General features: G+C 55.0%; 1 protein-coding gene across 1 annotated transcript; it reads right to left on the reverse strand.

Annotated features, from left to right (window-relative positions):
• Positions 1-5,722: 5,722 nt before the first annotated feature.
• On the reverse strand, positions 5,723-27,225 carry KIF1C (kinesin family member 1C). The gene is made up of 23 exons (XM_031467840.2): positions 27,020-27,225; positions 25,224-25,344; positions 24,843-24,975; positions 24,358-24,434; positions 23,879-24,058; positions 23,206-23,271; positions 22,659-22,837; positions 22,460-22,571; positions 21,930-22,007; positions 21,709-21,774; positions 21,537-21,612; positions 20,956-21,034; positions 20,607-20,752; positions 19,543-19,712; positions 19,300-19,379; positions 19,095-19,170; positions 14,570-14,649; positions 13,732-13,826; positions 10,525-10,608; positions 9,989-10,175; positions 9,770-9,842; positions 8,380-8,994; positions 5,723-6,946 (listed from the first exon to the last, which is right to left on the reverse strand). Exons 3-23 carry the CDS (start codon positions 24,946-24,948, stop codon positions 6,266-6,268), a joined length of 3,306 nt encoding a protein of 1,101 aa, XP_031323700.1. The 5' UTR covers positions 24,949-24,975; positions 25,224-25,344; positions 27,020-27,225; the 3' UTR covers positions 5,723-6,265.
• Positions 27,226-27,228: the final 3 nt, after the last annotated feature.

A 27,228-nucleotide genomic window follows, 5' to 3' on the forward strand; every position in this document is an offset into this window, starting at 1 on the left:
CAGTCAACTGTGTCCAGTCCAAGCTTGAGCCGGTTAAGACTGGTTGGGACCCCCATCCCCCACCTGGCATGCACCAGTGAAATTTTGACGTCAGGGGCCCCCAAATCCACCCTCAGAACGTGCTAATGGCGCCATTTTCTGAACATGCATCCCTCGAAGAAGCCTGTAGCTTAGCTGCGCCTGTGCAGGACGCTGATTCCATCCCCTTTTTTTTTCATCCCCGTCGCCTTCCCCACACCCTCCATGCCTCAGACTACCTTTCTTCTTTATCCCATAAATACCCCGAGCCCCTGGCCTTCAGGCAGGCCTATCTGAGATCTGTCCTCCCTCTCCTTGCTTGGCTGTTAGTGAATAAATCTTTCTCTGCTGCAAACCTCAGTGTCTCAGCGTTTGGCTCGCTGTGCATCTGGCAAACCAACCTGCTTTGGTGACACAGTTTGATCTGGGGACACTGCTGTGCCCAGTGATAGTCTTCCTTAAGTGATATTTCCACCTCCTACTTCAAGAATCTATTCATCACTGGGTGCCACAAAAGAAGCGCTTTTATGATCCTCCGGGCCACGAGCACCCCAGGCGCACTCACTTCTCACGGTACCTGTTCAGCCTGCTCCCTGACCCTATTTGAGTCACTCTTGCCTCTCCTGTTGGAGCCTTTCTAACACCTGCCTGTTTTCAGTAACAGAGCTCCATTTCTAAAGACACAGCGGTTTCTTTAGTCTCAAACGCCTTCCCAGAGAAGTACCTGAACTTACTTATTTTCCTTCCACTCCTCAACCAGGCCCCTATCCCGTAGGTGACTTTTGTCTATTTACGTTGTCTACATACATTGTCATGACTCTTCTCATTTTTTCTGGCCATTTAAAAATGTAAAAACCAGTGGGGTGGGTATAGCTCAGTGGTAGAGCACGTGCTTAGCATGCATGGGTCCTGGATTTAATCCCAGTACCTCCATTAAAAAACAATGATAAATAACCTTCTCCCCCCAAAGCAAATAAAAATGTAAAAACCATCCTTAGTGCTCAGGGCCATATAAAAACAGGTGGTGAGCCAGAGCAAACCGTGAGATGGACAATAGGCAAGTGAAGAAGCACAAAACATCCTTTCAAATGGAGAGGAGGGCTAGGAGGAAAATAAGACAGGGTGAAATATGCCAGAGTGTGGGTGTCTCTGGGTAACACGGATGGGGAAGTCAGGGAAGGTTCTCTGAGGACAGGACGTTTCAGCTGAGACATGACATGAGACTCATGCAAAGATGCGGAAGGAAAGAGCTTAGATGTTCGGAGATAAAGTCAGAAAGGTGGGTGAGGACCAGATCCTGTGGGCCTGGTGAGCCATGGTAAGGAGACTGGCTCTCAATATAGGTGTCCTGGGAACCACAGATCCGAAAGAGGACAGAGGCTGTGAGGCTGGGCCCAGGAAGATTTTTGTCTACGAAGCTCCTCATGTCATTCTGATGCACTCCCAAATTGAGAACTCTCCCTTATAGCATCCTAGTCACTTCCCCTCAGAAGTCTGACTCTGGATCATCTGTCTAGAATCTTCTGGAAAGGGTACTTCCAAAGGCCTTCTTTCCCCCACCACGTAGTCTGCAGTAAGGGCTTCTAGCTGGGCCGTGGTCTCACAATGCCCCATCCTACCCACTCCATGACTGAAGAATGGGTCAAGACGTTCTGAATCACACAGAAAGTCAACTAGGAGATTCCTGCCTCACAAGAGGGACAGGCATAAACTTTTACAGGAGCTAATTCAAGTTGGGATTCCCTGGAATTTAACAAGGATAAACATCTATCTGACTTTTTACCATATTTATTAAGTGTATTTAGTTACTCTCCAGTATACATCCTGCCATCTCCTAAAAGTTATGATACAGCCAAAAGCTACTCATTAGGTTTACAGACTATCCCCCCAGTAAGAATCATCCAAGATATAATCATTACCTAAGAACTTGAGCTTTGATTAAATTTGCAGGCTTTCTTCCTCCAGTTGGAATTCTCTCAAACTCAATAATGTGAGAATTTCATTTAAAGCCTGAACCACATTTGGCTATTATGATACAACAGAAAGAGAGCCAGCCTGGAAATCTGAGATCAGGGGTCTGGTCCCAGTCTCACCCTACTGGATTCAAGCAAGTCACTTAGCGTTTCTGCAAACACAGGTTGTAATGCCTTTATCACATCCAGAGCTCCTCTCTTCAGTGGGTCTTCTTTTCTGAAATCTTAGGAAGGTGATTCTCTGGCTTTTGCTACGGGATTTTCCCTTAAGACACTAACATGCATTTGAACAGATTTCTAAAAACCCTGTTTCCTGATCATTTTCCTCTGCGGTTCACACAACCCAACAGTACTAAGCACATAGTATAGGTGGGTGCTCAAGAAATACTTGTTGGGGGAGGGTATAACTCAGTGGTAGAGCGCATGCCTGGCACGCATGAGGTCCTGGGTTCAATCCCCAATACCTCCATTTAAAAATAAATAAACATAATTACCTCCCCTTCAACAACAAAAAGATAAAAGTTAAAAAAAAAGACTAAAGATGAGTTTATTAAAAAAAAAAGAGGTACTTGTTGAACAAAGTTTAGGATACATTTTCAGGAGACAGCAAGGGATACTCTGGGGGTGAAGAAACGTGCATTATTTCCATTTTCTTCCTTCTACTTTGCCGTATTTGCTAAATTTTAAACAAAGCAAACAGCAATCCAAAACCTCCTCTAGTATCGTTCCCCCTAAGGCTGGTCCACTTCCCCTGCACTGTTCCTATGGCAGAAGGTGCTCGTAGACTGTCCCTTCGCTTCCCTTTCTTTGGAAATCCATGACCATCCACCATGGGGAAGAAAGAAATACTGATTCTGAAGGGAGTCACATCATCCCTTCTGGAATACGAAGATGAAAGCTGGTCTCGGAGGAAGAAATGCCCGCGGGGACCCTGGCCCTACACTCCACCCGCGTGCCACCCTCCTCTGGCCCCCGAGTCCCCCAAGTCCCCCAAGCTCAACTCGCGGCAGCTCCAGACACTCGGGAAAGGAAAGCCCCAGCTTAGCCCAGGACCCGCCCAGCCTTCTGCGCGTGCGCGCCCTGCCCCGGGAGCCGCAGAGCCGCGCTCTCTCAGGGCTCCGTGAACGCGCAAGCGAAAGCGGCCCGCGAGGGAACGCGCGCCTCTTCTCCCCCTGGCGGACAACAGTGGAACAACCGGGCTTGGGGAGCGGTTTGGCGGATAGGGGGTCGTGGAGGGTTGAGCAGAAGAGCTTTGACATCTTTTGGGACCTGACCTCGTTTTGCGGCAGCTTCTTTCCCCAGGCTTCACTTCCAGTTCAGAACAAGGGGGAAAGGGAGGCACCAACCTTGAGCTCCTGATATGTGCTGGGCCCTTTGCGTGTGTTATCTCGTTAAATCTTCCCAACAGCTTTATTGAGTTATTAGTCCTATTTACAGAGAAGGAAACTGAGGGACTGACTTACCCAGAATAGCACAGCTAACTAGTCATGAGTCTGGTACCCAGGTCTGTGTGCTCCAAAGGTCGACTGCACCCTTAACCTGTTGGGCTTGGAGAAAGGGGAGCTGCTTCTCCTCTCTCGCTGAGAAGGCTCAGCAAGAACACCCAGAACCATTTCCAAGGTCATTTTACAAGAAGCTTAGCTTATTAGGCATGAGAACTTTCCAGGCTGGTCCATGTGCCTGGGGCATCAGGTAGGAACTCAGCTATAGGTTAAGATACAGGAGCCCAGGGCAAGACCGTCCAGGTATCTGAACAGAGTCCTTCTCCAGGATCGGGGGTTGGGGGAGCACGAGAAAGGACCCAGAGGAGTCAAGGTGGATATCCTCATTGATGAGGCTATCAGGGACACTGAAGGTTAATATCGGCTCCTGCAACTGGGGAATTGTTTAGGGATGAGAGAAGCAGTTTCTATGACACCCATCTGGTGACCAGATCTTTAGAAGAGACATACTACCCAGATGATGCCACAGCCTCCCCTTGCCTTTCAAGAGAGACAGAAGTGGATGGGAGAAGTGAGAATGTGTATAATGAGGCAGAGGCTGCTGGCCTGAATTTCCAATGAAAAGGATCAATGGTGAAATTGCAGAAATGTCCAAATTAAGGGAGCCAGAAAGCTGGCAGGTTGTCTGGGTGGCTTCCGCCCATGATCCTAGGGGAGATTCACAAAGAGCAGCTCTCATTTCTTCACAGGGCAACTTTGGAAGAGACCAGAAACTAGAGGCAGACTCATGAGGGGAAGACAACGTGGTTTCTAGAAGGAAAGGTGATACCTGACATCCTAGAAGCATGAGACAGTCTGGGCTTCAGTCAAGTTAACCTGCAGTGGAATCCTGCCTCTTAGGAACTGTATGATGCTGGACAACTCCTTAATCTATTCAAACCTCAGTCTTCCCATCTGAAAAATGGAGGCACAAAGAGACTCACTTTACAGGGCTGTTTTAAGGATGATTTGCACAAGGAATGCTAGCAGATAGGAGATTAGTGGGCACTTCTCTGAATAAAATCTAAAATCCATCACGCTTTAAAAGATTGATTTGGAAGACAGAAGTGGATAAAAAATGGTAACACCTATTTCTATAAGGTAGTCTTGAGGGAAAAATAATCCAACTGTATTTTAAACTAGCAAGCTACCTTCCCCATCCCACCTCCCGCAGGCTGCCTGTACACTCAGCTTGCTCTGACCTGCAGAGAATTTTGTATTCTATCATTATTTTCTTGCTCACATTTAGTCTCCTTGACCAGATTATAAACTGCTCAAATAAACGCAGTCAACAGACCATCTATTACATTCCAGATCTTGGGTCACTGTCAACAGATCCCTGAAGACCTTAGTCAAAGTTGCCAAAATAAAGGTGGCCAACATCAGGGTGCGGAAACCAAGAGTAAACATAATCGTACCCTTGCCCAGGGCCGTGGTTTGTCTGCAATTGGGATAATGTCTATGGTTTGGGCTGCTGGCACCTCAAGACTGACATCAGGAAGCTGTGGGCAAGCAGCTCAAATTTTCATATGGGTGGAAGTGTTTTCCCGAGAACGGGATGAAAACATGGGGGTTCTGGGGTTTGGCCTGAGCAGGCCGGGCAGCACAGGGACACAATCTCACCTGCCAAACATGTTCGTGCTCCTTCAAGTCAGAACGCTCCAACAAGCAAGTAGCATCCTTCTTGAAAACAGCCTTAAGACAAAATACTACTTAGGATACTGAATGCGCCTTGCCAAAATGCAGGGAACACAAATGGGATGAAAACAGGTGGGTGCAGTAAGCTTGCCCCTGTTCTTCGTTAAACACGCGCAAGACAGAACAGAGACCAGGGAAACCGGGCTGCGTGGGGGACAGGTAAGTGAGTCCACGAAGCAGAATCCCTCCTTGTCCCCCAAACGCCTCCATTTTCCGTTAGGAATGGCCAGCTTGCCAATGCCCTCCTCCTCCCCCCATCCCTCCCACTCTTCTGTCCAGGGGAATGACAGCAGGGCTGGGGCAGAGATGCAGATGCTGGGTAAGCAAAACGAAAGGGAAGTAAAGAATGGGTCACGTACTCGCAAGAGAGGAGACATGATGCTGAACGTTCCAGAAACCATGATGGAAACATTCTAACTTAAACTGGGTGGTGACTGTGTGAGTGCACACCTATGTAAAAATTCACTAAGCCGCACACTTAAGATCTGTGCACTTTACTTATATAATCTACTGCCATCGAAAACCAAACCCAAACAAGCACCAGCCACAAGCTCCCTGTTTGCTATTCTTTATTGAAGGGTCCCACATCCTCATGGGACCCCGGCCAAACCAGAAACCAGACAGGTCCCCCAAATATAGCAGGAGGCCTGGAAGGGGAAGGGAATGACTTACGATCCCGACACACCTCCCTGGAGACAGAAACCCACCACAGACGGACAGACAGACAAGGGCCAGGACAGGGGGAGACCACGCCTCCCTCTAGGTGCTCCCCCCTCTGCCCCCACTTGAAAAGAAAGTCGAACACTGACTACGCAGCACCCCAGCTCCCCACCCACCCCTAGCAGCGTTTGTGGGACCCCCTGCGAGGGGCGGCCCCGAGGCAGCTTCCCGTCACTCCTTCACTTTGGTTCGCTCCTGGCAGCTCCGTGCCCTCTTCCTTCCTCCAGCCTCCGGCCCAGTCACCCTACATCTTCTATCACCTACGCGGACCTTCTCTCTTGTCTCTAAGGCCTCCCCGCCCCACGGCTTCTGGGGAAGCAGCATCTCCTCCCAGGAAGGGGCCCCGCCAGGCCCTCTCTGCCCAGGATGCGGGGCTCACACGGTCGCCCCACTCTCCTTGAGGTCAGGGGCTGAGCGCTGCCGTCTCATCCGAGGGGGCGTAGTGTATGGGGGGTAGCGGGGTCCTGGGGGTCGTTGGGCTGGGTAGGGCTGGGGCTGCTGGGGATAATAGTTGTGCTTTTTGGGCTGGAAGTGCTGGGGTTCCGGCTGCGTGGAGCCCCCTCCCCGGGCTCGGCCCCCTCCATCCAGGGAGTTCCTGCGGGGACGGTGGGACCTGCGGGGACTTGGGGGCCTGCGGACAGGGGTGGCCGGAGGCGGGGTGAGCTCCTCGGGGGCCTGGGGTGGCGCTGGGGACTCCCCAGCCCCTGCCCCTGGCCAGGACTCACGGTGCTGGGGGTTGCTCTTGAAGGGGAAACGCAGCTTGCAGTCGTGGGGGGGCACGAAGCGGGCCGGGGGCCTGCGCAGCCCACCGCCCCGGCCTCCGGAGCCCTGCAGTCCCTGCAGCCGCAGCTGCTCCTGCTTGAGCCAGCGAAGGCGGCCCCGGCGGAAGGCAGGGTCTTCCTCCATCAGCCGCGACACCCGCTCCCAGCTTGACAGGGGCGGCGAGGAGGGCCGGGCGGGGGGCGTGCGGTCGCTGGGGGCTTCCTCCTCTGCCTCGGACCCCTGGGGCGGGGCCCACGTGGCTTCACCAGCTTCTTCATTCTCATCCTCATGATCCTGGGAGGGAGAGGGGGTGAGAGAAAGGGCCGTGAGGGGGGGGGGGTCCTGAAGATTTGCGGATGCGGGAGGACAAGATGGGAGGCCCTGGAGCAGCTGAATGTCCAGAGGTCCCAAGAGGATGAGGAAGCCGGAGGGACAGGGGCTCAGGAGCCCAGGTCTGGAGCCAGGTGCTCTGACTCAGTCCCAGTCCACCACCTCCCAGCCGTGGCTCGGGATCAGTGTAAGATGACGTCAGTGATGACAGGCCCTACTGCACAGGGCTGTTGTGAGGTTACATGAGAAACGACCCTGCCTCACAGGTGGGCACTCAGCAAATACTGCCGAACACACGATGTGCCTGGGGATACCGCAGTCAACAACAAAGGGAGGAACAACTGCCATCATTTTAGGGAGCTGAGACAAATGAATAAGAAGAATATATAGTATGGTACACACGTTGTACCTCCATAAAAAGTTAAATATAGATACATAAATTTCAATTGCTTAATATATATTTGTCTTATATGTAGGCATAGAGTACCATGTTATATATTTTATATAATTATAAGAAAAAGTACATGTTTGCATGGAAAACACTAGAGGAAAGAAGAGAGTCAGGAGGCCAGGGTGGGGGGGTACCTGCCATGAGAGGACAGGAAGGGAGTCCCTGAGAAGCTGTCATTTTAGTGAACACCTGAAGGAAGGGCAGGCCAAGCTGTATTGTTATCAAGGGGAAGGGCGTCCTAGGCAGAGGGAACAGCAGGTGCAAAGGCCTTGAAGGGAACAGCAAGGAAGCCAGAGAGGCTGGAGAGGGGAGCGCGAGGAGGGAGGGGTAGGAGCTGCGCCTGGAGCAGTAAGCCTTCAAGAACCACAACTGCTGCCTGTCACCCCCCCAGGAGGCAAGTTGGGACACAGCAGAAATGCTGAGTAACCGCAGCAGCTGGCACAGTGCCTGGCACACAGCAAACACTCAAATACGTACTTGTTGAGTGAATGCATGCAAAACAGGGAGAGGTGATAACATGACTGCTCCAGGGCCGCTGGGAAGCTTTACATGGTGACCCAGGAAACGCGCTCAGCACAGCGGCTAACAGAGTCAAGGGTCCCCTTGGAGCCGGGTCTGAACACTCATGGAGGAGTAACTTAAAAGCTGTACCTTCTATATTAGTGGTTCTCAGACTTCACTGTACTTCAGAAACACCTGGGTACTTATTATAAATGCAGATTCATCCCCAAAGATGCTGATTCAGGAGGTCTGGGGCAGAACCCAGGAATCTGCATTTTCAATGAGCGCCCTGGTGATTGTAAGGCAGGTGATTCACCAAGTATGCTGAGCAAAGCAGCGTTCAACTTGGATAAGACTTTTTAAAGGAAGAGGGGGAAGGAAGCTGGAATCTGTGGTGGGAGGTTCAGGCTCCCCGGGGAGAAGCCGGGTGGTAGGCCCTGCCTACCTGGGTCAGTGGGATGACCCTCTCCATGCGGAGCATGCGATCCCTCAGGGCCTGCAGCTCGCGGTCCTTGGTGCTGTTCTGCAGCTTCACCTCCTGCAGAATCCCAGTCAGCTTGTCGATGTGAGCGCGGAGATCCTCCACCTCCGCGCCGCGGGCTCCCTCCTCACTGCCGCCACCTCCGCCTCCACCGCCTTCCTCCTCGCCCACCGTGTCCCAGACATCCCGGGCCACGGCCCTCCAGGCATCTCCGGGCCCCTCGGCCTTGCCATAGGTGCGGCACAGCTCCCGCATCTTGAGGGCGGCCAGGGCCTCGATCTCGGCCCGCCCATGGCGGAAGTCGGCCAGGGCCACCTCGTAGCAGATCTCTTTCACCGCCTGCATCTTCAGGTCGGCCATGGTAGCCCAGCGGGGGTCTTTGCCCTGCAGCCGCCGCCGCTGGGGGATCTGGTACACCCTGCGGGGGGCCCTGCGCTTGCCGCTGCTGGGCAGGCCGCAGCGCTTGACGATGGTCTGGACCGTGGTGGGGGGCAGCTGCTCGCGCAAGGACGAGATGAGCCGCCAGCTTTCCTCGCAGGAGCGCTTGTCCGAGTCGTCCCCGCTGTCAGAGTCCGCATACTGGGGCGGGAGAGAGAGAAGACGGAGGGGGAGAGGGCTAAGGACTCCCCAGAGCCATGTGTTCCAGCGACATGGAAACACCGTGGGCAGAACTGCGCAGTGGTGGGTTAGACCTCTGCTCCTCTACACAGCGGAGGTAATGACAGCACCTCCCTCCCAGATACGAGGATTAACATCCCCAGAGTGTGTGGAACAGTGACCAGGGCAGAGAAAGTGACCGTAGTGTTAGCTGTAGCCACACCAAGACAGGTTTCGTGCATATGTGTTGTTGTTCACTATGAGGTTAGATATTTAAAAGTCCATTTTTAAAAAATTTTATTTACCGTATTTTTTTTAATTTGGGGGGAAGGAGGTAATTAGGTTTATTTATTTTTAGAGGAGGTACTGGGGATCGAACCCAGAACCTTGTGCATGATAAACACACACTCTACCCCTTGAGCTGTACCCTCACTCTTAAACTTCCATTTAAAGAAGAATCCTAAGTAAATAATAACATGGGTGGTACTTGGATTTGGTAAAAATCAAAGGTGGCACAGGATGGGCTAGCATCCAGGAAGCCCCAGGCACCTGGAAGGAACCCTAGTTCCCTGCACACATGGGTTCCTCCCCAAGTTACTTTCTCTCCTGCCTCCTCCTAGACGCCATCCCAACTGCCCTGGGCCCACTGCCCACTCTGACTTCCCAATTTGCAGTCAGACTGAAGTGCCCGTGCCCACCAGCCCACCTCCCGCCTCTGCCTGCCCCATGCAGCGCCCCTACCCGCCCAGCCCCTCACCAGCCGCTGCTGCTCCAGCAAAAGATCAGCCTCTTCCTTTTCTTTTCGGTACTGGTTCTCCAAATCCTGCAACCTGGGATTGTGGGGGTGGGAGGGAAGAGCTCTGTGGGTTCTGGAGCCACCTCAGTGGGGTGTCTGACAACAGGAGGGCGCCGGGGCCTGGGGGCCTGGGAGGGACAGCCGGGAGGGCCTCGGGGCACCAGCAACCTCCCCACGCACCTCTTCTCCATCTCCAGCTTGATATCAATGCCTTGCTGCTCCAGCAGCTCCTTCTGGGCAAAGTTCCAGTCGACAGGCTCAGAGGGTGGTCCTGGGGGCGGGGGAACCCCTCGTTCCCGCTCCAGCCGGGCCTGCTCCGGGTGATTGAAGCGGAAAACGTGGTTCTTGCCCATCACAATCCTATTCCCTGGAGAAGGGAGGATGGAAAAGTGGACTCACTCCCCCATAGCAGCAAACCCCTCCTCACGCCCAAATCCCAGGGGCCTTTCACCATCTCTCCCACCGCCCCAAGCTGGATGGAGGTCAGAGCCAGGATCCCCTAGCTGACCCCGGGAACCAGCCTGTCCCTCACAGCCAAGGGGAATCAGAGAGCTTGGCATCCTCTTCCTATATCCCTGAGGCAGCAAGAGAAACCAAACCTGACTCCTTAACGTCCCCATGCTGTTTCCTATTTGTTTCTGGGTCCTGCCCAGGATTCACCCAGGAAGATCCTCCTTGCAGCCAGGGCCCAGAACCCTCACTGCACCCGCCTCTACCTGACTTCAGCACCACGGGCTCAGTCACGAGTTTCCCGTTGACGTAGGTCTCGGCTCCGTCACAGGGCTCCAGGGTGACCACCACTGAGGCAGGGAGAGAGGAAAGGGAGTGGTCAGACCCTGGGGGAAGAGGGCTATGGTCACAGATTCCCACCCTGCAACAGCCCAGAAGCACACATGCATCCCCAATCCCACCCCAGTACCTGTCGGGGGTGCCTTGGCCCCTCTGGTGGCAGGCAGCACGGGAAAGGAAGAGCAGAAGGAGGGTTAGAGCCCCAGCTATGGTCCCGAGGGACCTCTGCGGGGCTCCCTTCCCACCCACCACCATCCTCCCAACATTGGCTTAGCAAGCCCACAATCCTCAGAGGGCTTTGGTGTCTTGGGTCTAACTGGTCTGCAAGCCCTGCATTTCTGCCTTCCAGATGACCACTCCTTCCTTTCCATAGGACCAGCCCAGGTCTGGATTCCTTCAGCAGGCTCCCAGCCCACTTCTGTCTGATGCCTCTTGCAAACTGCCACCTGACTAATCGTCTCAAGCCACAGTCAACAGATCACTATCTTCCCAGGATGAGGTAAAGTCAACCCAACCCAAACATCTATCGAGATGCTCCTGGTACAAGCCTGCTGCTTGCTGGGACACAGAGATGCCTGAGACAGCTCCCTCCCCTCGAGTACCAGTGCCCCGTTGTCACGGTGGCACCCCCGTATGCCAAAGACCCAGGCTCTGTGACTCCTTAACTGAGGGACACTAAGCAAGTCACCTGACTTCTGTGAGCTATAAAATGGGATAACAAAGTCTTTCTTTACAGAGTGGCTGAAAGGCTCGAATAAACTGATGTGCCAAAGTGAGTTCTTATTTACATTAAAAGTAATAGAGAAAACAGAATGAATAGTAACAGAATGCAAGCCTACTGACGCTGTGGGAATACAAAGAAAGCAAAGAGGAACTCAGCTTAGGGGCTGAGGACTGGAAATGATTACGGGAAAGTGGTAACTTCTGAGCCAATGCTTGAAGGGAGACTCGGATTTCAAGGGGCAGAAACGATGGAGAAGGAGGAGGCAGACAGAGCTAAAGCATCCCTGTGTGTCCGAGAACAGCAATGGAAGAAGGCGGCAGAGGGAAGGATGGGGTGGCTGTAATGGGTACCAGTCTATGTCCGCCCTTATTTCCCAGCATGCCTCAAATTCATTCATCCATTCCACAAATACATTGCGCGCCTATGATATGCCAGGCACTATTTTATATTTTAGATCCTGGAAATACAGGGGAGAGAAAACTCAAAATCCCTGCTCTTACAGAGCTCACTTCCAGCTGGGAAGAAAGATGATAAACAAGTAATTCAGTGAATAATCTAAAATTGAGGTTGGAGGGGGACAGCTGTTATGGAGGGAAACTGGGCCAGGCAAGAAGATTTCGCTCCAGCCTGGCCAGGGCAGCCTTCTCCACGTGCACGAACCCTTAGCAATCTGGCCTGGGGCCGCCCAGGACTCAGAGCATGGGCCCTGGAGCCTGCCCTACTGTGTCCCAATCCAGTTCTGCCACCTTCTAGCTGTGTGGTGTGGTCTTGGGCAAATTCCCTAACCCCTGGGGACCTCAGCTCCCTTATCTGAGACCTGTGTGAGAAAATACAAAGTAGACAGTCAGTAATAACTATTTCTCTCGATCCACACCTCTGTCCCTGACGCTTGCTCTTCTCTGCCTGTCTCTGGTCAGGTCTTAAACCTGCTGTAAGAACAAAGGCCCAAACGCACAAACCCTTTATATATATCCCCCATCCTTCAGGGCATGGAACCATCGGCTGCTTTCAGTGTGATGTCACCAACGTGTGCCCATCATCTCCCCCAAAACACTCGGAGCTTCCGAGGGTGGCCTGGCTCCGCGGGCCTGTGTGGTTTCGTTATCACCCGAGCACAAGGCTTGGGGGAACCGCAGAACAGGAACTTGGCAATAACTCACTGGGCTGAACTGATTCCACAGCTCGCAGCCCGCAATGCCGGAAGTGCTTGCTGCCACTGGAGACATGAACCAGACCAGAACGACTGCGTTAATCTGCTGACCCTGAATGGAACTGAAGCCCATCGGGTGGGCGGGCAGGTCTTCAACCTGAGTGGCAGGTCACGTGAGGTGGTCTTCTTATTTTAAAACATGCACTGACCACATGGCCCCGCATCCTGTCCCCCATTCCCCGGGGGATGTCAGACCTGAGAGCTCAGGTGTGACACAGCCAGCCTCCCTGCCCAACTCCCTTCCCAGAGCTCAACTTCACTTGGGCCCAAATCATTCCATTTTTTAAAAATGACTGAACCAGCAGGGAGTCTATAACTCAGTGGTAGAGCGCACACTTAGCAGGCACGAGGTCCTGGGTTCAATCCTCAGGGCCTCTACTAATAAATAAATAAATATTACCGCCACCCCAGAACAAACAAACGAACAAACAAAATGGTGACCTCAAAACACAGCCTGGGCCTCACGAGCACTGTTTCATTACCTGTCAGAACGGCTACAACCTTCATCCTGATGGCTCGTGACGCCTAAAAGCTTTTTTTAAATTATTTTATTTTGGCGGGGAGGTAATAAAGCTTTTATTTATCCACTATTTTTTTTTAATGGAGGCACTGGGGATTGAACCCAGGACCTCATGCTTGCTGGGCACACACTCTACCACTGAGCTATACCCTCCCCACCAAAAGCTCTTGCAGCTGTGGTCATAAAGGACTAAAACCTCTAAGAGTTTTGGAACCAAAGGGCTACATGGGCTCATTCACTGCCTGAAACCTCTGTAGGCATAGGTGGCCAGAAAATTGAGTTTTGGGAGATAAATTCAAATATCCCACTGAAAAAAGGACAAATTTTCAAAGAAAATGATCAAGGTGCTATTTGAGGCTAAAAAAAATAAAGGAAGAGGGTAGGATATCTCCTTCCTCAAAACCTCCTCCTCCAGAGCCATAGTCTTCTGCTGCTGCCTTGGGGACCCTCACTGCCACTCCCCACCCATTCTAACAGTCTGCACTCTGAGGGTGGGTGCAGACAGTCGGGCCCCACTACTGACCGGGAGCTCGAAGCCCCTCTCAGGGCGAGGACACACCCCCACCTCACACAGCCACACTCCCAGTGCCCGACCCAGGCCTCCACACTCATCGTGGGGGCACGCGGGACCTGCCTCTCTCTGTGTCTGCCCACTCCACGCGCACTCCCTCAGCCATTACCTTCTCCGTCTGGCTGAGGGATGCTCCGGAACAGACAGTGTTGCTCCCGAATGAACTGCCCGGTCAGCTTGATGTCAACGTCCACCTGGCCGACCCTGGGGAAGCAACAGCCAACATTTTCTGAGCATGTGCCAGTCACACATGCACCAAGCCCCTTCTGAACACCAGTTCGTCCGACTCAGTGAGCCAAGCATAGGTATTCCCATTTCACAGATGAGGAAGCTGAGGCACAGAGAGATAAGTAATTTGCCCAAGGTCATGCAGCCCGGCAATGGTGAAGCTGGAATTTGAGCCCAGATCTGCGTGACTCCAAAGCCCATGTCCTCACTGCTACACAGCAAAGGGGAAAGGGAATCTGGAGGGGGACGGGTGACCTCAGCCTCAGGGCCCCATCCCTCCCCTGATGGTCACCAAAGACAGCTGTACAGCCTGTGGTGGGAGAGGAAGGACCTCGGAAGTGCTGAGCCCCAGCGGTTTGCTAACATTAGCCCAGAGAAGCCACCTGCCCTGTGGGCACTGCCCTTCTCCCCACTAGGGGAGGGTCCCCTTAAAGGGATGCCAAGGCAATGGTGCTGGTGCTAAGACCTGGTGGTCCAATTTCCCACCTACTTTCTGCGCCAGTAGATCAGAACCTATCCCCACAAGTGCTGGGCTGGTTTGGTCCCAGGCCCAGTAAGTACTCAGGAAGCCCAGAGCAAGCAGGCCCACAGAGATGCTGTCCTGAGATCTGGGGTGTCCCCAGTGAGGTCACTAGGGAAAGAAGTCACCAGTGCGGTCCTCCCTCTGCAACCACACCCTAGAGGGAGAGGCTGCCCCACAGGCTGTGGGCAAACGCTACCTGGTGATGCCATCTTTGATGTGATAGAGCAGACACTCAGACATCAGGGGGTCTTCATTCAGGTTCACCAGGTGCGGAGTCTGAGGAGGAGAGGGTGGCAGTCAGGAGAGGGACCATGAGAGCCACCAGGGGTGCCACCAAGAGGGAGGGAAGGAGCTTGGGCAGACACCCCTCAAGGTTCTGGCACCACTTGCAACATCCCCTCCCCTCGCTCAGAAGGAGAGCTCTCCCACTTCCTGCTCCCACTTACCCCAGTCACTTTCGGGGCAGCCTGACCCACCTCTCCTCACACACACGATGCCCCAACTATCTGTGCCCTTCCCAGGCCCCGTTTCTGCAGAGGCACCTGGACCCACCAGTCTCCCTGACCAGAATCTACCTGCCCTCACTCTGCTTTCCCTGCACTCCCTCTGTCCCCAGGGCTCGTCATTTCTTCCTTCAAAATATATCTAGCCACCTCTGGAGAGGACAGGAGGAACTGGCTTAGGGGACTGGTATTTCCCACCTTTTATTCCAGCCTGAATTTCTCAGGAGCATGGATTACTTTTATAACTACAGCACCTTTTCCTGACTTCTGTTTCTCTTATGACACCCTGGCCCTCCCCAGGCACGTAACTCGGGGCAGCACACAGGCTTGTCCCCTCTGCATCCACCTCACACCACTGGCCGCCAAGCCCTGGAAATCTTCCCTCCCCACCAACCGCCGCCTCGGCCCACCCTGCCATCTCCTCGGGTCCATCTCGGCGGGTCTCCCGGCTTCCTGCTCACACCACGCCCACTGTGCAGAGAAGCTCAGGCCTCTCCAGCTGGCACCGCGTGCCCTCCTGACTCAAGTCTGCTTCTTATGCTGGTACCCCTGGGCCTCCGACACAGCAGGGCCCCAGCCCACTTACTCAAGCCCCTTTCCGGGGGCCCCCTCTCCCCTTCTGTGTCCCTGCCCAGTGGACTCTGAGCACTCACTCCAGAAGGAGGGCTCCCGCATCCCTGCCTGGATCAGCCTCCCTCCCAGCCCCAACCCCACCCGTCAAAATCATTCACTTCTTTCCTGTACCTCATCCCTCACGGTTTGTCTCAAATGCCACTCCTTCCAAGAAGCCTTCTACCCAGACACAAGAGCCCCATTCTCCATTGCCTCCATTCCGCCTCGTCTCCTCTCTCCTTTCTATATGCAAGACCCCACAGAGGTGACAGAGATGAGGCAAACCCAGATGCTGCTGTCCTGTCGGTCAGGATATCAGGGTCAATTTGGTGAGATAAGATTGTGTGTGGAAACACCATTGCAGATGGGAAACACAAGTCTCAGAGTGGAGTTTCTGAACTTTTCACACCCTCATGTAGCTCGTTCATTTATTTGTTCGTTCATTCATTCATCCTACTGTATTCCTGGGTGGGGCTCGCACACAAAGATGAATAAAGTGAAGCCCAGTGGGTGCTTGGGGGGTCAAAGGGGCTTCATGGAAGAGGCAGTATAGGAGCCGGTCTCTGATGATGCAGAGGATGTGGACGGGCAGAAGGAAGTGTTCCAGGTGAAAGGGGGAGCCTGAACAAAGGCACGGAGGCAGGAAAGCACACGGTGTGGGGGAAGACAGCCAGAGTCAGGACCCCTGATTTCTGTGGGAGCACCAGGCTGTGTCCACTGAAGAGGGGTGTGTATCCGTGTGTCTGCCCCTCCGCCAGGGCCCCCAGCAATCACCCCAGCGAACACTTCCTCGTCTCCTGAGGGACACCCATGCCCCTCCCGACACCACAGCATCAGGCCTGCTTGGGAACAGCAAACACTGATGGGCTCTGGAGGTAGAAAGAGATCTATCCCTCGGGAGAGGGGACATGATTTAGGGCAGTGCTTCTCAATCTTTGTTCAGCCCTGGAACCCTTTGTTCCTGCGAAACCTTACCCAGAAGCCTAACATGTCAAACAGATAAGCAGGGAGCCACTCGGGCGCAGTGGGGGCTGGCGGGTGGTACTCAGAGTCTGGTCCTGCTCCCTCCTCCCCTACCTTGGCCCCTGTGAAGGAGGCTCCAAGCTGAGTTTAAAAATCACTGCTTTAAGAAAGCCTTAGGCCTGGTGGAGGGGTCCCAGAAAGAGGGGGCTTTCCCTAAGGCTCTAGGCTCTCTCCAGGGCAAACTAGCTTTTCCCCCAAGAGCCCAATTCCCCAGCTAACCTTTTCCAGGTTGCAGCCAACCCAACCGAACCCATTTTCCCTGTGACTGTGACAGCTCTCCCTCTGAAAGCTACATGCCTTTTAAACATATGAGAATGCATCCAACCTCACCACCTGGAGAAAACGCAGAAGAGCAAACTCCCCTAAGACACGTTTTTATACCAATCAGACTGGCAAAGATCAGAAAGTTGCAGAGGGTGAGGGAACACAGGCTCTCTGTGACTCTTGGGAAGCATAAAATGTCAAGGTTACAACCTTCGGAAGCACTTCAGCAAAACAGATCAAAATTTTACCTGGCTACCATTGGACCCCAAATCTCCACTTCTAGAAAGTTGTTCTACAGATAACAAACATATTTGAGATTATGTTTTGCAACATTGTTTATACTATCAAAGAACGCGGATCAACTAAAGTCCATCAGTAAGACACTGGTTAAATTAATTATGCATCTATACAGCAGCCTATTCTGACACTGAAAAGCGGAAGACAGGACTCCAGTACATTGTTATATGAAAAGTAACTCACGTGGTACAGAACCAATGCTGTTCCAAGAGAGGCAACATGTGGACGTGGGTGTGCATGCGTGGGTCATTACGTGTAATGCACCCTGTCTCTACATGCACAGACCACTGCTAGAACACATCGGGAGCTGACCGCAGGACTCGCCTCTGGGAGGGGAACCCGAGGGTGGGAAGGAAGGAGGTTTCCTCTTCAGCTCACGCACCTCACAGTACCACGCGACTGTTCTCTGGGGTACGTTACCTTTACAAGAGCAATTAGGCATCAAACAGAAGCCCCCTCCCGTTGGTCCTGGGCTCTAGCAGGCGGCATCCTGTGCAGTGTGAACCCTCCCAGGAAAGAAACACCTGCCCCGTCAGTATCTCCACCCCTTTCTACCCTTCCCCAGCCCCTCAGCTATGGCAGAAGCTCCTCAGGTCCCCAGCACCCCAAGGTGGCTGCAAGCTGCACTGAGAGCCACCTGCAGCCCCTCCTCCCAGATGGGGGCCTTGGAGGGACCCCAAAGCCCTGGGGGCCCGGGCCCGGGCCTCTCCCCTCAGCCTGGCCTGCCGCCCTCAATCACCCACTTATGGCTCTCTCTTGTCCTAGCTGTGCCGCAGGCCAGGCCAGGCAGACGCCCTCCTCTGTTTGGATCCCTGTTCAACGATCCCGGCTTGCTCAATCTCCCAGGCACCCTGTCCATGTGAAATTCAGAGGGGCAGCCTTCCGATAGCCCCCCACCTCTTCCAGGCAGCACAGTGTGTCTCACTTAGGACCTGATCCTAGTACGCTTTGTACCACAGTCCTGACAGGAGAGGCTGGCTCCATTTCAGGGGTGGGACTGGAAGTTCCTGCTTTGCTCAAACTGGCCTCCACATCATCCCTACATCAGAGTGCAACAGTCCAGCTGTGCTGGCTGTTGACGGCCACTCTTGGTTGGCTCCTGGGCCATGACGGTTGTCAAAGGTTTTGAACACCATTCCTGTCTCCAACAGAGCCTGATCACTCCTGCCCTGCTTCCTTCCTTCCTTCCTCTCTGCAGAGACTTACCAGGCACTTACTACATGGTGGACACGTGACAGGTGCTGGTGCGCCCCACTCGGCCGACAACGCCCCATGGTTGCTCAGCCAGATGTTCTGCTTCTCTACCCCCAATCCATCTTTCAGACTCCACTTTCCAAACCCTATTCTGCAGGAAATCAGTCTCCAGATATCTCCAGGCTGCACTGATGCTTCCATCCTTAAACCTCTTACTGTTTTAACAATCAGCATTTTACAGTTTAAGGCTTATTCCTCCCTCCATTCCCTTTATAGTCTTGTCTTCCAAGGTATCCTTTCAAAAATGTATTTTTTTAGGGTTTGTTTGTCTGTTTGTTTGTTTTTGAGTAGGTAACACGCACAGGGTACAAGATTCAAATGATACAAAAGAGCATACAGTGGACAAAACAACCTCCGATCTCCCACATCTTTTCCCTTTCCCCTGGGGTAACCAGCTTCTCACAAATCCACAGATAAATTCTAAGCACGAACTTACATACACATGTGTGCGTGGGTTTGTGTTTGTAAATACCTAGATTCTAAGCAGCTCCTGAAATCCTCCTAAAGGCAAGGACCCTGGCATCCTTCTGTGGTCCCCAGAGTCCCTGGCCACAGGCATTTAAGCACTCGCCTCTCCGGCTGTCGGAATGAGGGAGAAAAGAGGGATGGCGGGACAACACAGAGAGGAAGGGGCAGGAGCGGGGCAGAGACGGTGGAGGGACAACTTGGAGACCTCAGAGATCACAGAGTGTATTACCTTGTGACCCCAAACCTCTTCTCTCGGCATCCAGAGTCTCCTAGGCCCCCTCGCCCGATCCCTCAACTCACCTTCTTAGGAGAGAAGACGCCCACGGTTCCCCCATCTTCCCTGACGGCCACCCCCATCTCAGCCAGCAATGCTTCTCTGGAGGCAAAGGAGAGGCAAATATTGGTCTTACCATCAATACCCAGGAACCCCTTTCCTGCAGGGCCCAACCTTCCCTCCCCAGCCAGCCCCTTCCAGGGCTCCAGCTGTCAGTCCCGCCCCTCACACCTCTCCATTCTCAAGGCCTCCGTCTTACGTAGCTTCTCCTCCCAGGTCTCATTCAGCTCAGCTATAATCTTCTCTGTCTCCTGGGGGCATAAGACAGGCAGGGATCAGGACAGGCTGGGACAGGCACCTACCAGGAGAGCCACGCTACTCCGAGGATTCCTTCTTCCTCTTCAACCCTGGCTCTGGAGAACCAGACTCCCAGCGGCCCCCAGACCCCTGCCCCTTGCCAGGGCCAGTTCCCACCTGCAGCCTCTCCATGGCCTCCTCAGGCCCGATCTGGGGCTCGGCATTGGGGGAGAATGATGGCTCCAGCTCCCCGTTGTGTGCTGGGGGAGATGAGGGTGAAGCTGGGGCTGGGGGGGGTGATACAGCTGGCAGAGCACCACCAGGACTCCCCTCATCTACCTTCAGGCCTAGGAAGGAGGAAGAGGTCAAAGGCTAAGGAAAGACAAACTGATCGGAGACAGAGAAGACTTCCCAGGGGACCAGCCTGTAAGGACTGCAGAAGACATCTGGTCCACCACCACCAGGCAGAGAGCCCTCCCACTGCAGCCATGGCAAATGTGCAGAGTCTCTACTTGTTCCCCTCCAGGGATAGAGAGCTCATCACTGAACAAGGCAGCCAGGTCTTTCCACTACCAGATGACTCACACCATCACAAAGGGCTTAGCTGTGTTGAGCTGAAATCTGTCCCATGTCACGTGTACCTGCTGCTAGTTCTGCCCTCTGGGATGACAGAGACTACACTGCCTTTCCTTTTGTGAGACTACCCTTCAAATGTGGGAAGGCAAACGTTACGTCTATGTTTTCTGCCCCAGAACTGACACCCTTTTTCTCCCCTGCTGTGTCCCTTAGCATCCCGACTCTTCAACAGGACGGACCCCAAGACTGAATGCACAGTCTGCACCGGATGCAGCCAACACAGATCACAGACCCTCTAACACAGACGCCACTCCAAGTTAGAGGCTGAGCATGACGTTTTAGAAATCATTCCGCTGTTGATTCTTGTTCAGCTTATGATCAACTTACTTCCCAGCGTTTCAAGAGAATTTCTGTCAAGGCAGGTGCCCAGCAGCCTATTCTTAACAATGTAGTGTCTGAACCATAAGTGCCTGCTCCTGTCATTTCAGGAGCTCTAGGAGCTGTCTGAATCCTGCCCACCTCTCCCCCAGAGATTCAGCCCCTTCCAGTTCTGACAGCTGAAAGCACGATCCGTCCCCTCTGTACTTCTGCAGCTCTGCCACAGGGCACCTGTGGGGCTTCGTGGGCAGCGGTCCCTCCCTGAGCCGCCCCTCCCGGAGCCCCACCTCCCAGGGCAGAGGCAGAGAGCCCCTGTGCCATCAGCAGCTCCCGGAGCCGGGCCACCTCCTCCTGCAGCTCTCGGATCAGCCGGGCGTTGGGGTCCTCATTAATGATGGCGTTGCAGCGGATCTGCTTGGTGCGGTCGGCGTACCTGGGTGAGGAAGGAGGGTCGGAATCAGCGCGGCCCAGACTCAGGTGACCCTGGTCTGCCAAGTGATTCCCTCTCCTTCCCAGGTTTCGTCACAGTGGGGCAGAGTAGAGGGTCCACCCTGTCTCAGGGGCAGGGTCCTAAGCAACCAGCCTCTGAGCTCCTGGCACTTTTCATGTCCTGCCCCAGCCCAGCCAGAGCCCCACCTGAGAGTGCTCAGAGTCTCCTCGTAATTGATGTCTGCGGGGCTCAGGGCTGCAATCATCGCTGTACGTGAGTTCCCACCTACGAACAGAGAGGAGGGGAACGTTTGAGCCAGGCGGGGTCCTAAGAAAAGTCAGACTGGGTCACAGGGTCAGGGGCCCTCAGTGCTCAGGCAAGGATACAATAGGGTCACTGTCTGAGGTAGGGTGAAGCTAAGAGTTGTGGAGCTAATCATGAAATCAGGTGCTCAGAGGAAGTGGGGGTGAGGTCAGGGAGACATCAAGCATCTGTGGGACAGTCAGAGGTCAGTGGGAGGAGGATCAAGTCAGAGGTGGGTGTGGGGTCAGGGAAGGGTCATAGGCAGCCAGGTCGGTGAGGCCCTCGGCTTGGCAGGGAGGGTGTGGGCTTGATCTCGGCATCAGGACACCATCAAAGGATGCCCCCGGGTCAGGGGGAGAGTCAGCGGACAACTGGAGGATTTGAGGTTCTAGGGGCAGCAACAGGACTGGTCAGACGTATCAAAGGGGATTAGCAGGATTGGTGGCAGGGTTGGCAGAGAGAGAGAGGAGGGGGAGACCCTCACCCAGATTCTCCTTGAGCAGCCAGGTGAGCACAGAGTCCCTGTAAGGGATAAAATCCGACTTCCGCTTCTTTGATTGCTGAGGGATAGAAGGGGGAAGGGGGTCAGGGTGGGCCACCCCTTGGCCTTGCTTGGCTTTCCCAGAGCCCCTCCTCTTCCTACGCCCAGGTCTTACCATATCCGCGAGGGCTGAGATCACCTTCCCTAGGGTAGTCAGAGACTTATTGATGTTGGCGCCTTCCTGGCAAGGGATGAGGAATGTGGGGAATGAGGCCTTCTTCTCTCACCCCCATCCCCTTCCCCTCCATTCTCACAGCCGGAGTCCCAGGTTATGATTAGAGACTGCCGCACACAGCCCCCAGCACTGCCCCATCTGTCCCTCTCAAGCCCCCTCACCTTCAGGCGCATGCCCCGGGCCCCCGAGGAGTCGGCCCGCTCGCTGCCAGCCAAGTCCACCAAACTGATCTTACTGACCTGGGTCAGAGGAAAGAGGCAGGAGGTGACTGGGTCAGTGGGGGTGGGGCAGGCAAGTCAGGGGAACACCCAGCAAAGGGACCGGGCAGTTAGCTTGGGATGGAGAAAGCCAGGAGCTGGGGAGGGAAGGGGACAGGAGAAAAGGGAACACGATAGAGAAGGTCTGGTTACTTGTCTGTTTGTTCATTTATTCATTCACAGATATTTACAAGCCCACTGTGTGCTTGGACAAGGGACACACTGGGCTCCAGTCCTGCCCCAAGAAGTTTAACATGCAAACAAACATGCAAACAGGAGACTGTTCCCCACTGGTCTGATAGGGGAAATAAGGGGCTGTGAAAGTCCTCAGGAGAAGGCACTCAACCCAGCCTGGCCAGGGAGGGAGGACACAGGGCCCGATCATGACATCACTGTCCCTGTTACCAGGCTGGAATGGGGGGAGGGGGTCCCACCTTCTCTGAGTCCAGCCCAGTGAGCTGGTCATGGCAGCGCTGAGTGAAGACGATGGTGAAGACCGCATGGGAACGGCTGCTGGTCTCATTCATGTTGGTGGCGGCCACAGTCCTGGAGGGGAGGGAGGGGTCAGTGGGTCCTGCCCGCCACCTTCCCAATCCTGGCTCCCTTGCCCTCCACCCCGACAGCCCGCCTCACCGCGCCTTATTTCCACAGTCCATGAGGTCTGCAATGTCTGCGTAGGAGGTCACAGCCAATTTAGATAGGTCCTGCACGTAGGGGCCCAGGATGGGGTGCTCCCGGACCCGCAGAGAGCCCCGACTCTTGGGGTTCAAGAGGTCTCGTACCCGCTCACAGTAGATCTCCATGTAGCTCACCTGAGCAAGAGAAGCAAATGAGAACTAACAAAGCCAGCAACGACGGAGCTCACCCTCGCTGCCACTAGGTGTGATACAGCAACTGCAGCTAAGCTAACTGGGCCTTTACTGCAGGGCACTAAGCGTTTCACACGTGCGAGCTCACTGATCCTCCCAACGCTCCAGGATGGGACCCCCCATCCTTATCATTCCAGACAAATGAACTCAGGAGCTGAGAGAGAAACCATCTGCCCAAAGCTACAGTTACTAACTGGCAGAGCCTGATGTGGATCCCAGGCTGTCTGACTCCAGACTTGTCTCTGCTCTCCCCCTGCCTGCCCAGGGGACACTGTGCCCCTTCCCAGCCCCCAAGCAAGACCTGTGCTTACCTCCACAGAATAGGATAGCTGAGCACTCTGGTTCTTACTAACACGAGAGAAGAGGTCCTCACAGAGCTGGAGGGGGACACAGAGAAGCACAGAGAAGCTGCTGTTCATGGCGCACCTGTGGTGCCCAGCCCTGGGCCGGGCCAGGTCTCTAGTGACCCTGTTTATCCCTTACTGCAGCCCTGAGAGAGGGATCGCTCCCAGTTTACAGATGGGTAAGCAACCTCAGAGAGGTTCACACTTGCTCAGGGTCACAGGCTAGCATTCGGTGAGGCAGGAAGCAAACCCAGCGCCTGTGCGAGAGGCCACTCTGCTGCAGAGTCAGGGAGAATACGGTCAACTCTCAGTTACCCACAACCGGCTTTCTCTACCCTCAACACCTTGACTATGGTACACAAGCCTACAGGGAAACTACACCCACAGGTCATCAAGAGACAAGTAAACAGCAGTAAGTGGCAGAAGCAAGGTTCAAACCCAGTGCTCTCTGCCATCAAAGCTGTGGCCTTGTGGGCCCTGATGGGTGTGCAGCCGACCCCTACCCCCATCACATTCCCTATTACTAACAACCTCGGGGAGCCAGGTCTATACTCCATAACCTTTAGACCCCCAGCCTTCCTCCCCTAAGGGCAGCTGAAGATGCTCCAGCCCTGGCTGCCCTGCCAGGCCCCGCATGTACCTGGGGCACGATGCCCTGCTGTCCTGGCTCCTGCCGCCCCATCATGGTGTAGGATTTCCCGGCTCCCGTCTGCCCGTAAGCAAAGATGCACACGTTGTAGCCTTCAAAGGCGTGCAGCAGCATCTCTTCTCCAATATCCCGATACACCTGCTGCTGAGATGCAAACTGGGGGTCCTCGGCCTAGGTGAAGGCGGGGCACAGAAAGAGAGCAGGAGCCCTAGATGACTAGGTCCTGGGTATCCCCCCACCCCCATCATAGTCCTATTCATGCTCCTGCCAGTCCTAATTAACCCAAGGGATTCTGCCTCCCCATCCTGGTCCCAGTCACAACCTCAGAGTCCTACACCCTCCCCACTCTGGGGTCTTGGCCCTCCCAACCAATCCCCTGAAGGTCTTCTTTCCCAGCAATGCCCCCCTCCCCAGGACCTAAATCCCCTGTTCTCCATTGCTTAGCTCTTTCTACAGCCCAACAGCCTCACCGAAGTGTGTGACCAGTAGGAGTAATCGAACGTGAAGCTTTTGGGGGCATCCTTGCTCTGTTTGGGGTTGATGATGGCTGAGAGGGCAAAGGAAAGCAGGCCAAAGTCAGGTATTCACAACCTCTGCCCACTCCCCATAAGCCGCCAGAATCCAGGCATCCCACTCCCCACCTCCATCCTAGTGCATCTCTCCCCTTTAATGTTCCCCACCCCCTCCAGTCACCAAAGCTAATTTTGGCTTCCCAGGGCCCGCCCCCCACCGGGCTGCCTCCCTGGATTGGGCAATGGAGGGCTCCAGGCCAACATTCCCCCTCCCAAGGACTGGGAGCATGGAAAGGCCAGCCCGTCCCAGCCCCCGCCCTCCCAACTAACACCTGCTCTGTGCCCAGCACAGCCCTCCTCCTGGTTCGGCCCCGCAGGACTGGCCTGCGTGGTGGGCCCGGCTGCCCTGCCTGTGCCCAGCCGGGCCCCTGGGACTCACTCACAGGTGGTGCTGCCCTGCATGCTGACCACACACTTGGCATCCTGGCTGGTCTCTCGGGCGTTGAAGGGCCGAACCCTCACTGCCACTTTCACTGAGGCACCAGCCATGGCTTCCAGATACTCTCCCCTCCTCAGCTGGAGGACAGAGACAGAAGAGGTGGTCAGAGCCACTGCGGGGACCCAGACATTGCCTCCCAGCCTCTCCCTGGAACCGGTCTCTCCATCCCCCTCCCCCAGCTATCCAGCCCCTAAAGGACCCAGTTTCTGTTCCCTTGGCCTGCCTCCCCAATGTCACTCTCCTCAGGGACTCTCAAAGGTGTTCCTGCCTCTCTCCCCAGCCATATCCCAGCTCACAGAGAGCTGGGCTGTCACCCCGGAGTTACCTGGTGTCCTGGCCCCAGATCAGGGGGGCTGTATCAGTTCTGGCTGCCACCGGCCCTCGTAGGAGGAGCCCCATCCTACACTTGGGGCCTGGCCACGCCAGCTGGGGCTGTGGGGGAAACCCTGGTTGTGGGGGAAGAGTGGTTAGGAGGCACCTGCAGCTCCAGAGGTGTGTCTGGGGTTCCAGGGTTGGAGGGCAACAGGTAAGGGGTGATGCTAGGAAAGGTAAGGACGGCTGGACCTCTGGAGTGGCCAAACGCAATGTGAATCCAAGGGCAGGGATGGTGATATTTTTATTCCTCGTCACTCACAAGTGTACTGAACGTTCAGATAAAGAGAGAGAGGCTGGACAGAGGGCAATTCAGAAAGAGGGACATATGGGCAGACACTGAGGGTGGTAGGAAGGGGGAGAAAAGAGTGAGAGAGACAAGAGAGAAGGCAAGATTAAGGTCATACTATGAAGAAAATAATGGGAAAAGTGAAGGAAAGAGAGACCCAGAGGACAGCAAACAGAACTGTTCAACAGGCAGGGGAAAAGCACAAATTGGGAGCCCCGAAGAGAAATGAGAGGACAGAAAATCGCAGACAAAAGTCCTGCACTAAAATTCCCCCACAGGGTCAGCCAGGGAGAAATAGAAACCAGCTCCCACCTAGAGACCACAACCTCCACAGAGGGAGGGATTGCTGATGGGCAAAGTCTAGGGGATGGAGGTACAGCCCAGAACTGGGATCCACAGGGCCTGCCTGTAAGCCCCAAACCCCTTGCCCAGCCCCCAACACTTCCTCCTCAGGAGTCAGGACAATGGGCAGGAGAGGGTGGGGTCATCCTGTAACCATCATACCAACCCCAGGGCTCTATTGGAGAATTCAGAATATCTGTGTTCAAGTGGAGGGAGGGTAGGTAGCATTAGGGTCCCCCAGAAAGGGGAGAGAAGGGAAAAGGAAGCAGGCAGGTCCCAGCTCCAGCCTGGGGCTAGGGCTATGGCGTCCATTGCCCTGGGGAAGGTGCCAGGCTGGAGCCCAGGAATGTGGGTGATCGGGTGCCCACACCCTGGAAGGAGAGGCTGAGCAACCCACGCCTACGGAGAGCAGGGTGGAGGGTTGTGAAGAGAGATCAGGGATGTTGGGCCCTCTTCTGTGGCCCCAAAGGATCTCAGACCTCTGTGATGCTGGGCCTCACCTCACCAGCCTTTCTGGCCAGGGCATGGGAGGGGTGAGAGGGCTAGTCTGTCCCAGGACAGGAAGGGAGTAGCTGAAACCACAGACGCTGTTCCAGAAAGAACAGCCCTGACTCCCGGACCCTGACCAGGGGAGGGAAGGGACCCTGATGGGGACACGCGATGATGACGCCGTCGCGACTAATGGGACAGCGAATGGGGTGACACTGCTGGGGGATGGCGAGGGGAAGAACTAGGGGAGAGGTACAGGGGTCAACCAGTGCAGCGTAAAGGAGCAGTGGGGTTCAGGGAGGAGCTCGCGGCTGGGGTCAGGCCGAATGACCCGAAAGGGGGCCTCAGGCCACCTGTACCATGTCCGCCTGCCAGTTTTCACACAGGCCCCGTTCCGGCCTTTCTGGGCGGCCATGCGGACCCTATCCTCCTGTCCAGCCAACCGACAGCCGCCCGGGGCCTGGCACCTCTCTGTGCCTCCGCGGGACAAACAGCACATGATCCTGGCTCTTGCGGCCAGCCGGCCCCCGCCGGACGGTGCAAACCGGGACCCCGGCTCCCCGCCCCCTAGCCCGGCACATTCCTCCGCGGGCGTCCCCTCCCTCACCCCCCTCTCCGCCAGCTCTCACCTCGTCGCGGCGGGGCTCCCGGAGCGGCTGGGCAGAGTGCTAAGGGACAAACTTTCCGAGGAGTTTGAGACGGGAGTGGGGACGATCCGGAGCCGGTTCGGGGCTGCCCCCGCCCCTCGCCGGGTCCCCGGGCGGCGGGCGGCGGATTCGCGCCCCGGGGGCAGCAGCAGTAGCGGCGCCAGCGGCCGGCGCCCGCCCGGGCAGCGCGA

This window comes from Camelus dromedarius, chromosome 16 (assembly GCF_036321535.1).
Source record: "Camelus dromedarius isolate mCamDro1 chromosome 16, mCamDro1.pat, whole genome shotgun sequence".
In the NCBI taxonomy this organism is placed as follows: domain Eukaryota; kingdom Metazoa; phylum Chordata; class Mammalia; order Artiodactyla; family Camelidae; genus Camelus; species Camelus dromedarius.